This window comes from Mugil cephalus, chromosome 18, assembly GCF_022458985.1.
Source record: "Mugil cephalus isolate CIBA_MC_2020 chromosome 18, CIBA_Mcephalus_1.1, whole genome shotgun sequence".
Lineage (NCBI taxonomy): Eukaryota > Metazoa > Chordata > Actinopteri > Mugiliformes > Mugilidae > Mugil > Mugil cephalus.
Window position 1 is genome coordinate 6,914,688 of NC_061787.1, and position 14,571 is coordinate 6,929,258.

Here is a 14,571-nt window from a genome sequence, read left to right on the forward strand (position 1 = left end):
TGACTCCCATCATAACCACATATAATTTCACAGCCATGACACAATATAATCATTTATTCTGCAATATCAGGATGTTATTTTTGAGAGAAAAATAGTTAAATTAGTTTGTTCCTATCATGGGATCATAAAGGGTAGTTAGGAGCTGTGGTGAAGCACAGACAGAAAGAAAGAGTAGAGAGCAGTAAGAGAAATGAGATACATACATCTGACTACAGTATACACATACAATCTTATGATGATACAAATACAAGACATAGCTGATGATGTTACATGACAGGAAAACCATGACCTGGACGAAGGAGAACCTTCACAGATACCATGCAAATTCAGTAATATTATTTATTTGCATAGCGTGTTTCCAGAACAGAGTCGGTAAACGGCTTTATAAGGTGAGAGTAGGAAGGTCAAGACCCGGTTCAGACTTTTTTGTATCTCAGATTGAAAATTTTTTCACCATGTAAAATAAATGGACTTCGGCTATTACTATTGTGTGGGCAGTTGTCTTGTCTCTATTCTGTTTGGTATTTTAAGATCCAGTAGCGCTGTATGTGATTATTCTAATGCTTTAATATTTGACTTTTTACTCATAATTCAAATGTGAGAACTTTGTCAGAAATTAAATTCAGCTCTGATTATGTAGAATATGTCAACTAAATGAATTAATGAACATCCAGACTCGTTATTGTTTAAGTTGTCACATTGGCAGCAAGAAACCTGACAATAAATGAAAATAACAACCACAACAACACAAAGAATCAAATGACAAATTCTTTATTTATTTGTTTGTCAACAGACTGGAAATGAATCACAGCCTGTATCATTACTGGAAATTAATATTGTGTTTAATTCTTTCAGGATAACAACATCATTGAGGCAGTGGCCTGGAGACAGTGATCAGTACCAGGCTGTGATCACATTAGAAAGGTACCAGAGGATCTTCTTTGGTGTGACCTTCTTCCACACCAATCACTGATAGCTTTCCTCCGTAAGCTTCAAACACCATCACATGAAGATAAATGAATCCTCCAGCATGAATCTGCAGAAAAGAAAGAGGATATTATATTCATCTGTTTAAAATCTCACATGAATTTTAAAATTAACTCAGTTTCTCAGAATTATCTGATAAATAATAAAACTTTAAATAAATATTTTAATGTAAATTACCTTAATGAGATAGTTCATTCCTTCCACGACTTGGCTCCTGTATTGAAGGGCTCTGAATATCCCATACTTCGTATTTGTTCTTTCCTCCACTTGGCCTTTCACCTGTTTATGAACAAATAAAATATGATGTGAATCCAGTCAGAAATTCAGAGCAGAGAGTTCTGAATGAAGGATGTGAGATGTGAATGTGAACTGAAGCTCACCTCATCACAGATCCTCTGAATCTCCTCAGTGGCTGGTTCAGTCTCTGACCATCCTTCATGACAAAAGTCAGTCATTCTGATGAAGCTCTTTGAAGTGGACAGAGAAGTCAACTGTCGTCTGTTGTGTGTCTCAAATGGTTATAGTCTAGTGGTTATCCATCATATTTATACAGTGTTACTGCCTGGTTGAGACTGGAGGGTGGATCCAAGACATGACGGGTGGAGCTACATGTGAACAGAAAACCTCATCAGTTACAGTTTTTATTTCTTTAGAAAGCTACTCATTAAACTGTCACCTTCCCAACAGGTACAGACATTGTAATAATGTTCAGTAATTGACAATGAAGTCAATAATTTGAATATATAACGCCCCCACCTCTAATGAATATACACTACAGTATATTTGAGCTGGATATTTACTGGAAAGTGACTCCCTCTTGTGTTCAACTACACCTACACCTACACCTACAGGTGTTTGATGTGAACTGCCCAACAACACACAGCAGGCAGACGGTGCTTCACAACTTTCTGGAGAATATGAAGCATTTAATAGCTAAAGAGAAAGATTATTCCCTCACCAGATCAGAAAGACCAGAGCTAAAATAGATTAAACTCATCATGAGACAGGAAAAAAGTCTAATGCATGGCTGTATACTTATGAGTGGTTAGTAAGTATAGCTCAAAACCAAGAGCTTTTTCAGCATAAAAACCATTTAACATGTTGGTCTAACTTAAAATAAATAAAATAGTCCCAACTCAAAAATAAATGAACTTTCAACAGACATTTCTGCCTTAACTCAACATGGAGGTGTATTCACTTAGCACAACTTAAAATTTATTCTGATTTGCATAAATAAGTTATTGTACTAAATAAATAAATACAAATAAGGTAACAACTTGCATTAACATTTCTGAGTAGAATGAGAGGAAAAGAAATAATTAAGAATAAACAGAAGGAGTAATTTGCTGCTTTCTGTGGTAAATGACTGCCCGGAGCAACAGTGGCTCAGAAGGTAGAGTAGTTGTCCAATGAAAAGCCCTATCCCTAGGCTGTCCATTGTGTCTTTGGCCACACCACCATGGTGTCTACAGGTGAATAATGTATCTAATGTAAAGCGACTCTGAGCTTTACAGCAGTGTCTGACATTGTCCTGCTGTCACAGCAGCCCATTCCTGTTGCAAAATTCAAACAAATTTGCCTTGATTTTGAGACTGTGGTTCTCCTCTTTGAGTTTCATGATGGTCGACACATTTTCAATTGGATTTAGATCTGGTGATTGAGCAGGCCAGGGCATGGTTCGAATGTTCTGGCTCTCCATCCAGACTTTACCTTGCAAGGGGCATTGTCTTGTCGGAAAATCCAGTCAAATGATGCAGGAAAGAGTCTATCAGCTGATTGAAGAAGACAGTTTTCAAGAGTAGCCCTGTACATGACCTGGTTCATTTTCCCTGTTCCACCCATACTGAAACAACCCCAGATCATCACAGATCCACCCCATGTTTTACTGTTGGGTTCAAGACAGTCTGGTTTGTAGGCTTCTCCAGGGTTTCTCCTAACCAGTAAGTCGACAAATTCAAAACTGGATCCATGACTGAAGAGAACCATAGCACAGTCATCAGCAGTCCAACCTTTGCGATCCCTAACAAAGAGTAAACAGGTCTTCCTCTGTCTTTGGTTGATGAGGGGCTTCTTCCATGCCCTGTGTGACTTCAAACAAACTTCGAGAAATCCGTTTCGGACAAGTCACATTTCTCAAAAGTGCCCACTCATTTTTAGGGTCCCTGGAGGTCTGACGACGAGTCATGACAGAGAAAGAGATGAGTGGCCAGTCTTCTCACGGGTTAGAAAGACGACTCCTGCCCCGACCAGCTAGTAATTTGGTAGTACCAGGATTTTACGTCTGTCTAGGATTTCCTTGGGGAACTGGTGATTAAGCACAAAAACCTTTTAATTCTTTGCCGCACTGTTGTACCTGTTGTTGCCACTATGTGCATCATGGTTTTTTTTTTCGGATCCAATTCCTGTTTTAATTGTTCTGGGTTATCGTCCTGTGTTTGCTCTGCTACACAGAAAAAGATTATATTACCTCACATGCTACGCGATTGTAGGTTGAGTAAAGTTTCTTTCATGATTTTGTTTTTGTGACGGATGTGAGCTGTGTTGTGAGTGATGTTACGAAATGTTGCAGAGTTTTGTTTTCCTTTGTCCAGTTGTTCTTGGTTGAATTGTTCCACAGAAGTCAATTAACAGACAAATAACAGATGACAGCAATCGTCTCCTGTTTTTCTTTTTTTCTTGCTTCCTTAGAACAGGCGTGTCAAACATACAGACCGTGGGACAAATCAGAGACATATTATCGCTTCTTACTTTGCCCAGTCAAGCAACTATTGACATCATAAATCAGACTCCACAGAAGAAAAGTAACTGCATCATACACAGATCACTTTATATAACATATTCACATTTCTTTAGAACAGGCGTGTCAAAATTGAGGACCAGAGGATCCAGTCTGGAAATTATGCATGATATTTTAAAATTATAAATTGTAAATAAACTACATGAAGATTAAATCCACGATGTAATCTGTGACCATTCATTTGAATTGCATTACTAAGTTCAGAAAATGATTGAAGGAAGTGGGTAAGAGGAGTGGAATAGATCAGACTGCACATCTTTATATTAAAAACATTTCTGCTCCATAAAGACGTCCATCCTTGCCTACATTTTTATGTTTATTTCAGGCTTTGTCACCTATTAATCTTTTTCAGTTTTTTGGCATTGTAAAGGACCATATTAAAAAAAATAAAAAATACTTTAGTTTAAAAGAAAAAAGCAAATTGAGATCTAGCTTTGCTACTGGGCGGCTAATTGCAGGGACTTAATGTTCTGGTCTTTCTGCTTTCAGAAACTTGACTTGGTAGCCATGGAGCTGCACTCATGTAACAACCTGCCTGTGCTTGCACTCCTCAGTTCTTCCCACCAGTCTCTCTTCCCAGTGGGTCCAATTCAAGGAGCAGTTTGGTCTTTATTGTTTCTTTCTCTCAACACTCATTCGTCATTAGGGACATTTTTGTCCATTCCTCTTCCTTTGGCCATCATTTTGTCTGTGTTGGTGCATACGACACAATTTTTTTTGAACTATGTGAATGAGAAATGAGATACATACATCTGACTACAGTATACACATACAATCTTATGATGATACAAATACAAGATATAGCTGATGATGTTACATGACAGGAAAACCATGACCTGGATGAAGGAGAACCTTCACAGATACCATGCAAATTCAGTAATAGTATTTATTTGCATAGCGTGTTTCCAGAACGGCTTTATAAGGTGAAAGTAGGAAGGTCAAGACCCGGTTCAGACTTTTTTGTATCTCAGATTGAAAATTTTTTCACCATGTAAAATAAATGGACTTCGGCTATTACTATTGTGTGGGCAGTTGTCTTGTTTCTATTCTGTTTGGTTGTTTAAGATCCAGTAGCGCTGTATGTGATTATTCTAATGCTTTAAAATTTGACTTTTTACTCATAATTCAAATGTGAGAAATTAAATTCAGCTCTGATTATGTAGAATATGTCACCTAAATGAATTAATGAACATCCAGACTCGTTATTGTTTAAGTTGTCACATTGGCAGCAAGAAATCTGACAATAAATGAAAATAACAACCACAACAACACAAAGAATCAAATGACAAATTCTTTATTTATTTGTTTGTCAACAGACTGGAAATTAATCACTGCCTGTATCATTACTGGAAATTAATATTGTGTTTAATTCTTTCAGGATAACAACATCATTGAGGCAGTGGCCTGGAGACAGTGATCAGTCTGTGATCACATTCCAAATGGTTTAAGATCATCTTGTCTGGTGTGTCCTTGTTGCACACCAGTCACTGATATCTTTCCTCCATTACACAGCAGAGCTTCAAACACCATCACATGAAGATAAGAGAATCCTCCAGCATGAATCTGCAGAAAAGAAAGAGGATATTATATTCATCTGTTTAAAATCTCACATGAATTTTAAAATTAACTCAGTTTCTCAGAATTATCTGATAAATAATAAAACTTTAAATAAATATTTTAATGTAAATTACCTTAATGAGATAGTTCATTCCTTCCACGACTTGGCTCCTGTAGTGAAGGGCTCTGAATATCCCATACTTCGTATTTGTTCTTTCCTCCACTTGACCTTTCACCTGTTTATGAACAAATAAAATATGATGTGAATCCAGTCAGAAAATCAGAGCAGAGAGTTCTGAATGAAGGATGTGAGATGTGAATGTGAACTGAAGCTCACCTCATCACAGATCCTCTGAATCTCCTCAGTGGCTGGTTCAGTCTTTGACCATCCTCCACAAGTAACGTCAGTCATTCTGATGAAGCTCTTTGAAGTGGACAGAGAAGTCAACTGTCTTCTGTTGTGTGTCTCAAATGGTTATAGTCTAGTGGTTATCCATCATATTTATACAGTGTTACTACCTGGTTCAGACTGGAGGGTGGATCCAAGACATGACGGGTGGAGCTACATCGTTGTGTTGCTCAACCTTCACGAATGTTTCTCATACGATTCTTCGTATCATGCACATGGCCTCTTCAAAAGTGATTTTTACTTATTCTCAGAAATAAAAACTGAGTGAATTTGAATGTTGCCTTGTTTAGTCGTGACATTATGAACTGGCCAAACATGAACCCAGCCAACTCAGAACACTTGTCTGCGGCGGTCCTGGAGGACCAGATGTTATTGTTGCATTCATTCCAACACCCTCTCATTTTATTGTTTCCTTGGTTGAAAGATCATTGTCCACAGGGGGACTAGGAAGTGGGAAGGGTTGTGTGTTGGGCTAAAAGATGTGACAGGGACACATTAGACAGACAAATCTGACTTGTCATCCATTCTGGACTGCTATCGTGATCTGAAAGAAGTTTTTAGTAAGAGCCTCATCCCTCCCTCCTCACAGATCCTACGATGCACCCGCTCCTAAACAGAGAATCTGCTCAATTTCAGGCCTGAGTTCCCTCGAAGGTGATCTGATCCAAGATAAAAGATTACAAAGAATTTTGAAGTTCACCAGTTGCTATTGTGCAACTCAAACAGATGCCAGTAGGCGTGTCAAACATACAGCCCGGGGGCTGGAACACTTTTCTTTGCGATCAGAAACAAAAATGTGTTTCCTGGTTTATTACTTTATGAATATCAAGATGTAAACATAGTTTGGCAAAAATCAAGAAAAAAACTGAAACATATTGCGTTACAGAAACATGAACGCAATGAGTTGTATTTAATGCTTCACTTTAGTTTAAAATTTTAGATTTAAATCTTCATATGTATATAAATATATTTATATTCAAGGTTTTATAAAAGTTCTTCAGTATTTTCTCCTCAAAAATCAATGTTTTTCACTTTCAAATTATAATTCAACAGTAAGAAACTAAATTCTGCTCAGATTTAGTTGGAAATGTCACCTAAATGAATGGAGATTGTCTCCAAGCTCATTATTGTTTAAGTGCTCAGATTGGCTGCAAAAAATCCGATCAAGATTAGATTAGAATTTTTTTTTTTTGGCATTTTAAAATTATAAATTGTAAATAAACTACATGAAGATTAAATCCGCGATGTAATCTGTGACCATTCATTTGAATTGCATTACTAAGTTCAGAAAATGACTGAAGGAAGTGGGTAAGAGGAGTGGAATAGATCAGGATGCACATCTTTATATTAAAAACATTTCTGCTCCATAAAGACGTCCATCCTTGCCTACATTTTTGTGTTTATTTCAGGCTTTGTCACCTATTAATTGGCATTGTAAAGGACCAAGGTAAAAATTTCACCTTTAAAAGAAAAAAGCTAATTGAGGTCTAGCTTTGCTACTGGGCGGCTAATTGCAGGGGCTTAATGTCAAATCAAGTTTCTGCTTTAAGAAACTTGACTTGGTAGCCAGTTCTTCCCACCAGTCTCTCTTCCCAGTGGGTCCAATTCAAGGAGCAGTTTGGTCTTTATTGTTTCTTTCTCTCAACACTCATTCGTCATTAGGGACATTTTTGTCCATCATTTTGTCTGTGTTGGTGCATATGACACAATTTTCTTTTAACTAAGTCTGTTCTGTTGAAATTCAACAGAACACTGTGAAATACACTACCCTATTGAATTAATAACAAAAAACTGCTATAAGGCGTAACTGATTAACATTTTCTCTGGGTTTGCTCCATAAATCTCTTAAACCGCTTCAAAGTCAGTATAGTTTTAATAAAATAAAAAAAAGCAGACACAAAAAGTTGTTATTTTCCATAAAACCGATATTGGGTGGCTGGGGCAGTCTTGGATAAGACTTATCTACAATATTTTTGTGTCACATCAGATTTAAAATTGACTACAGTCTTGAGTAAAAAGAAATGTTCCGTTGACTCCCATCATAACCACATATAATTTCACAGCCATGACACAATATAATAATTTATTCTGCAATATCAGGATGTTATTTTTGAGAGAAAAATAGTTAAATTAGTTTTTTCCTATCATGGGATCATGAAGGGTAGTTAGGAGCTGTGGTGAAGCACAGAAGGAAAGAAAGAGTAGAGAGCAGTAAGAGAAATGAGATACATACATCTGACTACAGTATACACATACAATCTTATGATGATACAAATACAAGATATAGCTGATGATGTTACATGACAGAAAAACCATGACCTGGACGAAGGAGAACCTTCACAGATACCATGCAAATTCAGTAATAGTATTTATTTGCATAGCGTGTTTCCAGAACAGAGTCGGTAAACGGCTTTATAAGGTGAGAGTAGGAAGGTCAAGACCCGGTTCAGACTTTTTTGTATCTCAGATTGAAAATTTTTTCACCATGTAAAATAAATGGACTTCGGCTATTACTATTGTGTGGGCAGTTGTCTTGTTTCTATTCTGTTTGGTTGTTTAAGATCCAGTAGCGCTGTATGTGATTATTCTAATGCTTTAAAATTTGACTTTTTACTCATAATTCAAATGTGAGAAATTAAATTCAGCTCTGATTATGTAGAATATGTCACCTAAATGAATTAATGAACATCCAGACTCGTTATTGTTTAAGTTGTCACATTGGCAGCAAGAAATCTGACAATAAATGAAAATAACAACCACAACAACACAAAGAATCAAATGACAAATTCTTTATTTATTTGTTTGTCAACAGACTGGAAATTAATCACTGCCTGTATCATTACTGGAAATTAATATTGTGTTTAATTCTTTCAGGATAACAACATGATTGAGGCAGCGGCCTGGAGACAGTGATCAGTCTGTGATCACATTCCAAATGGTTTAAGATCATCTTGCCTGGTGTGTCCTTGTTGCACACCAGTCACTGATATCTTTCCTCCATTACACAGCAGAGCTTCAAACACCATCACATGAAGATAAGAGAATCCTCCAGCATGAATCTGCAGAAAAGAAAGAGGATATTATATTCATCTGTTTAAAATCTCACATGAATTTTAAAATTAACTCAGTTTCTCAGAATTATCTGATAAATAATAAAACTTTAAATAAATATTTTAATGTAAATTACCTTAATGAGATAGTTAGTTCCTGCCACGACTTGGCTCCTGTATTGAAGGGCTCTGAATATTCAATACTTCGTATTTGTTCTTTCCTCCACTTGACCTTTCACCTGTTTATGAACAAATAAAATATGATGTAAATCCAGTCAGAAAATCAGAGCAGAGAGTTCTGAATGAAGGATGTGAGATGTGAATGTGAACTGAAGCTCACCTCATCACAGATCCTCTGAATCTCCTCAGTGGCTGGTTTGGTGTCTGACCATCCTCCAGGATAAACGTCAGTCATTCTGATGAAACTCTTTGAAGTGGACAGAGAATTCAACTGTTGTCTGTTGTGTGTCTCAAATGGTTATAGTCTAGTGGTTATCAATCATATTTATACAGTGTTACTGCCTGGTTCAGACTGGAGGGTGGATCCAAGACATGACGGGTGGAGCTACATGTGAACAGAAAACCTCATCAGTTACAGTTTTTATTTCTTTAGAAAGCTACTCATTAAACTGTCACCTTCCCAACAGGTACAGACATTGTAATAATGTTCAGTAATTGACAATGAAGTCAATAATTTGAATATATAACGCCCCCACCTCTAATGAATATACACTACAGTATATTTGAGCTGGATATTTACTGGAAAGTGACTCCCTCTTGTGTTCAACTACAACTACACCTACACCTACAGGTGTTTGATGTGAACTGCCCAACAACACACAGCAGGCAGACGGTGCTTCACAACTTTCTGGAGAATATGAAGCATTTAATAGCTAAAGAGAAAGATTATTCCCTCACCAGATCAGAAAGACCAGAGCTAAAATAGATTAAACTCATCATGAGACAGGAAAAAAGTCTAATGCATGGCTGTATACTTACTGTTTTTTGTGTGAGCTGCACACTTAAAAAATGAGTGGTTAGTAAGTATAGCTCAAAACCAAGAGCTTTTTCAGCTTAAAAACCATTTAACATGTTGGTCTAACTTAAAATAAATAAAATAGTCCCAACTCAAAAATAAATGAACTTTCAACAGACATTTCTGCCTTAACTCAACATGGAGGCACTTAGCACTTAGCACAACTTAAAATTTATTCTGATTTGCATAAATAAGTTATTGTACTAAATAAATAAATACAAATAAGGTAACAACTTGCATTAACATTTCTGAGTAGAATGAGAGGAAAAGAAATAATTAAGAATAAACAGAAGGAGTAATTTGCTGCTTTCTGTGGTAAATGACTGCCCGGAGCAACAGTGGCTCAGAAGGTAGAGTAGTTGTCCAATGAAAAGCCCTATCCCTAGGCTGTCCATTGTGTCTTTGGCCACACCACCATGGTGTCTACAGGTGAATAATGTATCTAATGTAAAGCGACTTTGAGCTTTACAGCAGTGTCTGACATTGTCCTGCTGTCACAGCAGCCCATTCCTGTTGCAAAATTCAAACAAATTTGCTTTGATTTTGGGACTGTGGTTCTCCTCTTTGAGTTTCATGATGGTCGACACATTTTCAATTGGATTTAGATCTGGTGATTGAGCAGGCCAGGGCATGGTTCGAATGTTCTGGCTCTCCATCCAGACTTTACCTTGCAAGGGGCATTGTCTTGTCAGAAAATCCAGTTAATTGAGGCAGGAAAAAGTCTATCAGCTGATGGAAGAAGACTGTTTTCAAGAGTAGCCCTGTACATGACCTGGTTCATTTTCCCTGTTCCACCCATACTGAAACAACCCCAGATCATCACAGATCCACCCCCATGTTTTACCGTTGGGTTCAAGACAGTCTGGTTTTTAGGCTTCTCCAGGGTTTCTCCTAACCAGTAAGTCGACAAATTCAAAACTGGATCCATCACTGAAGAGAACCATAGCACAGTCATCAGCAGTCCAACCTTTGCGATCCCTAACAAAGAGTAACCAGGTCTTCCTCTGTCTTTCGTTGATGAGGGGCTTCTTCCGTGCCCTGTGTGACCTCAAACAAACTTCGAGAAATCCGTTTTGGACAAGTCACATTTCTCAAAAGTGCCCACTCATTTTTAGGGTCCCTGGAGGTCTGATGACGAGTCATGACAGAGAAAGAGATGAGTGGCCAGTCTTCTCACGGGGTAGAAAGACGACTCCTGCCCCGACCAGCTAGTAATTTAGTAGTACCAGGATTTTACGTCTGTCTAGGATTTCCTTGGGGAACTGGTGATTAAGCACAAAAACCTTTTAATTCTTTGCCGCACCGTTGTACCTGTTGTTGCCACTATGTGCATCATGGTTTTTTTTTTCGGATCCAATTCCTGTTTTAATTGTTCTGGGTTATCGTCCTGTGTTTGCTCTGCTACACAGAAAAAGATTATATTATCTCACATGCTATGCGATTGTAGGTTGAGTAAAGTTTCTTTCATGATTTTGTTTTTGTGACGGATGGGAGCTGTGTTGTGAGTGATGTTACGAAATGTTGCAGAGTTTTGTTTTCCTTTGTCCAGTTGTTCTTGGTTGAATTGTTCCACAGAAGTCAATTAACAGACAAATAACAGATGACAGCAAATCATCTTCTGTTTTTCTTGTTTTCTTGCTTCCTTAGAACAGGCGTGTCAAACATACAGACCGTGGGACAAATCAGAGACATATTATCGCTTCTTACTTTGCCAAGTCCAGTTAACTATCGACATCATAAATCAGACTCCACAGAAGAAAAGTAACTGCATCATACACAGATCACTTTATATAACATATTCACATTTCTTTAGAACAGGCGTGTCAAAATAGAGGACCAGAGGATCCAGTCTGGAAATTATGCATGATATTTTAAAATTATAAATTGTAAATAAACTACATGAAGATTAAATCCGCGATGTAATCTGTGACCATTCATTTGAATTGCATTACTAAGTTCAGAAAATGATTGAAGGAAGTGGGTAAGAGGAGTGGAATAGATCAGACTGCACATCTTTATATTAAAAACATTTCTGCTCCATAAAGATGTCCATCCTTGCCTACATTTTTGTGTTTATTTCAGGCTTTGTCACCTGTTAATCTTTTTCAGTTTTTTGGCATTGTAAAGGACCATGTTAAAAAAAATAAAAAATACTTTAGTTTAAAAGAAAAAAGCAAATTGAGATCTAGCTTTGCTACTGGGCGGCTAATTGCAGGGACTTAATGTTCTGGTCTTTCTGCTTTCAGAAACTTGACTTGGTAGCCATGGAACTGCACTCATGTAACAACCTGCCTGTGCTTGCACTCCTCAGTTCTTCCCACCAGTCTCTCTTCCCAGTGGGTCCAATTCAAGGAGCAGTTTGGTCTTTATTGTTTCTTTCTCTCAACACTCATTCGTCATTAGGGACATTTTTGTCCATCATTTTGTCTGTGTTGGTGCATATGACACAATTTTTTTTTTAACTTAGTCTGTTCTGTTGAAATTCAACAGAACACTGTGAAATACACTACCCTATTGAGTTAATAACAAAAAACTGCTATAAAGGGTAACTGATTAACATTTTCTCTGGGTTTGCTCCATAAATCTCTTAAACCGCTTCAAAGTCAGTATAGTTTTAATAAAATAAAAAAAAGCAGACACAAAAAGTTGTTATTTTCCATAAAACCGATATTGGGTGGCTGGGGCAGTCTTGGATAAGACTTATCTACAATATTTTTGTGTCACATCAGATTTAAAATTGACTACAGTCTTGAGTAAAAAGAAATGTTCCGTTGACTCCCATCATAACCACATATAATTCCACAGCCATGACACAATATAATCATTTATTCTGCAATATCAGGATGTTATTTTTGAGAGAAAAATAGTTAAATTAGTTTGTTCCTATCATGGGATCATGAAGGGTAGTTAGGAGCTGTGGTGAAGCACAGACAGAAAAGAAAGAGTAGCAGTAAGAGAAATGAGATACATACATCTGACTACAGTATACACATACAATCTTATGATGATACAAATACAAGATATAGCTGATGATGTTACATGACAGGAAAACCATGACCTGGACGAAGGAGAACCTTCACAGATACCATGCAAATTCAGTAATAGTATTTATTTGCACAGCGTGTTTCCAGAACAGAGTTGGTAAATGGCTTTATAAGGTGAAAGTAGGACGGTCAAGACCCGGTTCAGACTTTTTTGTATCTCAGATTGCAAATTTTTTCACCATGTAAAATAAATGGACTTCGACTATTACTATTGTGTGGGCAGTTGTCTTGTTTCTATTCTGTTTGGTTGTTTAAGATCCAGTACTGCTGTATGTGATTATTCTAATGCTTTAAAATTTGACTTTTTACTCATAATTCAAATGTGAGAAATTAAATTCAGCTCTGATTATGTAGAATATGTCACCTAAATGAATTAATGAACATCCAGACTCGTTATTGTTTAAATTGTCACATTGGCAGCAAGAAATCTGACAATAAATGAAAATAACAACCACAACAACACAAAGAATCAAATGACAAATTCTTTATTTATTTGTTTGTCAACAGACTGGAAATGAATCACTGCTTGTATCATTACTGGAAATTAATATTGTGTTAAATTCTTTCAGGATAACAACATGATTGAGGCAGCGGCCTGGAGACAGTGATCAGTCTGTGATCACATTTAAAATGGTTTAAGATCATCTTGTCTGGTGTGTCCTTGTTGCACACCAGTCACTAATTTCTTTCCTCCATCACACGGCAGAGCTTCAAACACCATCACATGAAGATAAGTGAATCCTCCAGCATGAATCTGCAGAAAAGAAAGAGGATATTATATTCATCTGTTTAAAATCTCACATGAATTTTAAAATTAACTCAGTTTCTCAGAATTATCTGATAAATAATAAAACTTTAAATAAATATTTTCATGTAAATTACCTTAATGAGATAGTTAGTTCCTTCCACGACTTGGCTCCTGTATTGAAGGGCTCTGAATATCCCATACTTCGTATTTGTTCTTTCCTCCACTTGACCTTTCACCTGTTTATGAACAAATAAAATATGATGTGAATCCAGTCAGAAAATCAGAGCAGAGAGTTCTGAATGAAGGATGTGAGATGTGAATGTGAACTGAAGCTCACCTCATCACAGATCCTCTGAATCTCCTCAGTGGCTGGTTCAGTCTCTGACCATCCTCCAGGATAAACGTCAGTCATTCTGATGAAACTCTTTGAAGTGGACAGAGAAGTCAACTGTTGTCTGTTGTGTGTCTCAAATGGTTATAGTCTAGTGGTTATCAATCATATTTATACAGTGTTACTGCCTGGTTCAGACTGGAGTGTGGATCCAAGACACGACGGGTGGAGCCTCTTCAAAAGTGATTTTTACTCATTCTCAGAAATAAAAACCGAGTGAATTTGAATGTTGCCTTGTTCAGTCGTGACATTATGAACTGGCCAAACATGAACCCAACCAACTCAGAACACTTGTCTGCGGCGGTCCTGGAGGACCAGATGTTATTGTTGCATTCATTCCAACACCCTCTCATTTTATTGTTTCCTTGGTTGAAAGATCATCGTCCACAGGGGGACTAGGAAGTGGGAAGGGTTGTGTGTTGGGCTAAAAGATGTAACAGGCACACACTATATAGACAAATCTGACTTGTCATCCATTCTGGAGTGCTATTATGATCTGAAAGAAGTTTTTAGTAAGAGCCTCATCCCTCCCTCCTCACAGATCCTACGATT

At 37.2% G+C, this 14,571-nt stretch overlaps 2 protein-coding genes across 3 annotated transcripts; both read right to left on the reverse strand.

Moving 5' to 3' along the window:
* Window positions 1–755: 755 nt before the first annotated feature.
* On the reverse strand, window positions 756–5,908 carry LOC124995825 (cystatin-A-like). 2 transcript variants are annotated; one of them, XM_047568523.1, is made up of 3 exons: window positions 1,368–1,484; window positions 1,165–1,266; window positions 756–1,036 (listed from the first exon to the last, which is right to left on the reverse strand). In XM_047568523.1, exons 1-3 carry the CDS (start codon window positions 1,440–1,442, stop codon window positions 917–919), a joined length of 297 nt encoding a protein of 98 aa, XP_047424479.1. In that variant the 5' UTR covers window positions 1,443–1,484; the 3' UTR covers window positions 756–916. The 2 variants fall into 2 exon arrangements, 1 of the variants encoding a protein (XP_047424479.1); XR_007110755.1 differs by lacking the exons at window positions 756–1,036; window positions 1,368–1,484 and adding an exon at window positions 5,679–5,908 and having other exon boundaries at window positions 1,223–1,266.
* Window positions 5,909–13,474: 7,566 nt separating this feature from the next.
* LOC124996043 (cystatin-A-like) lies at window positions 13,475–14,040 on the reverse strand. The gene is made up of 3 exons (XM_047568858.1): window positions 13,966–14,040; window positions 13,763–13,864; window positions 13,475–13,634 (listed from the first exon to the last, which is right to left on the reverse strand). The coding sequence occupies exons 1-3, from the start codon at window positions 14,038–14,040 to the stop codon at window positions 13,506–13,508; spliced, it is 306 nt and encodes a 101-aa protein (XP_047424814.1). The 3' UTR covers window positions 13,475–13,505.
* Between the last annotated feature and the right edge of the window lie 531 nt (window positions 14,041–14,571).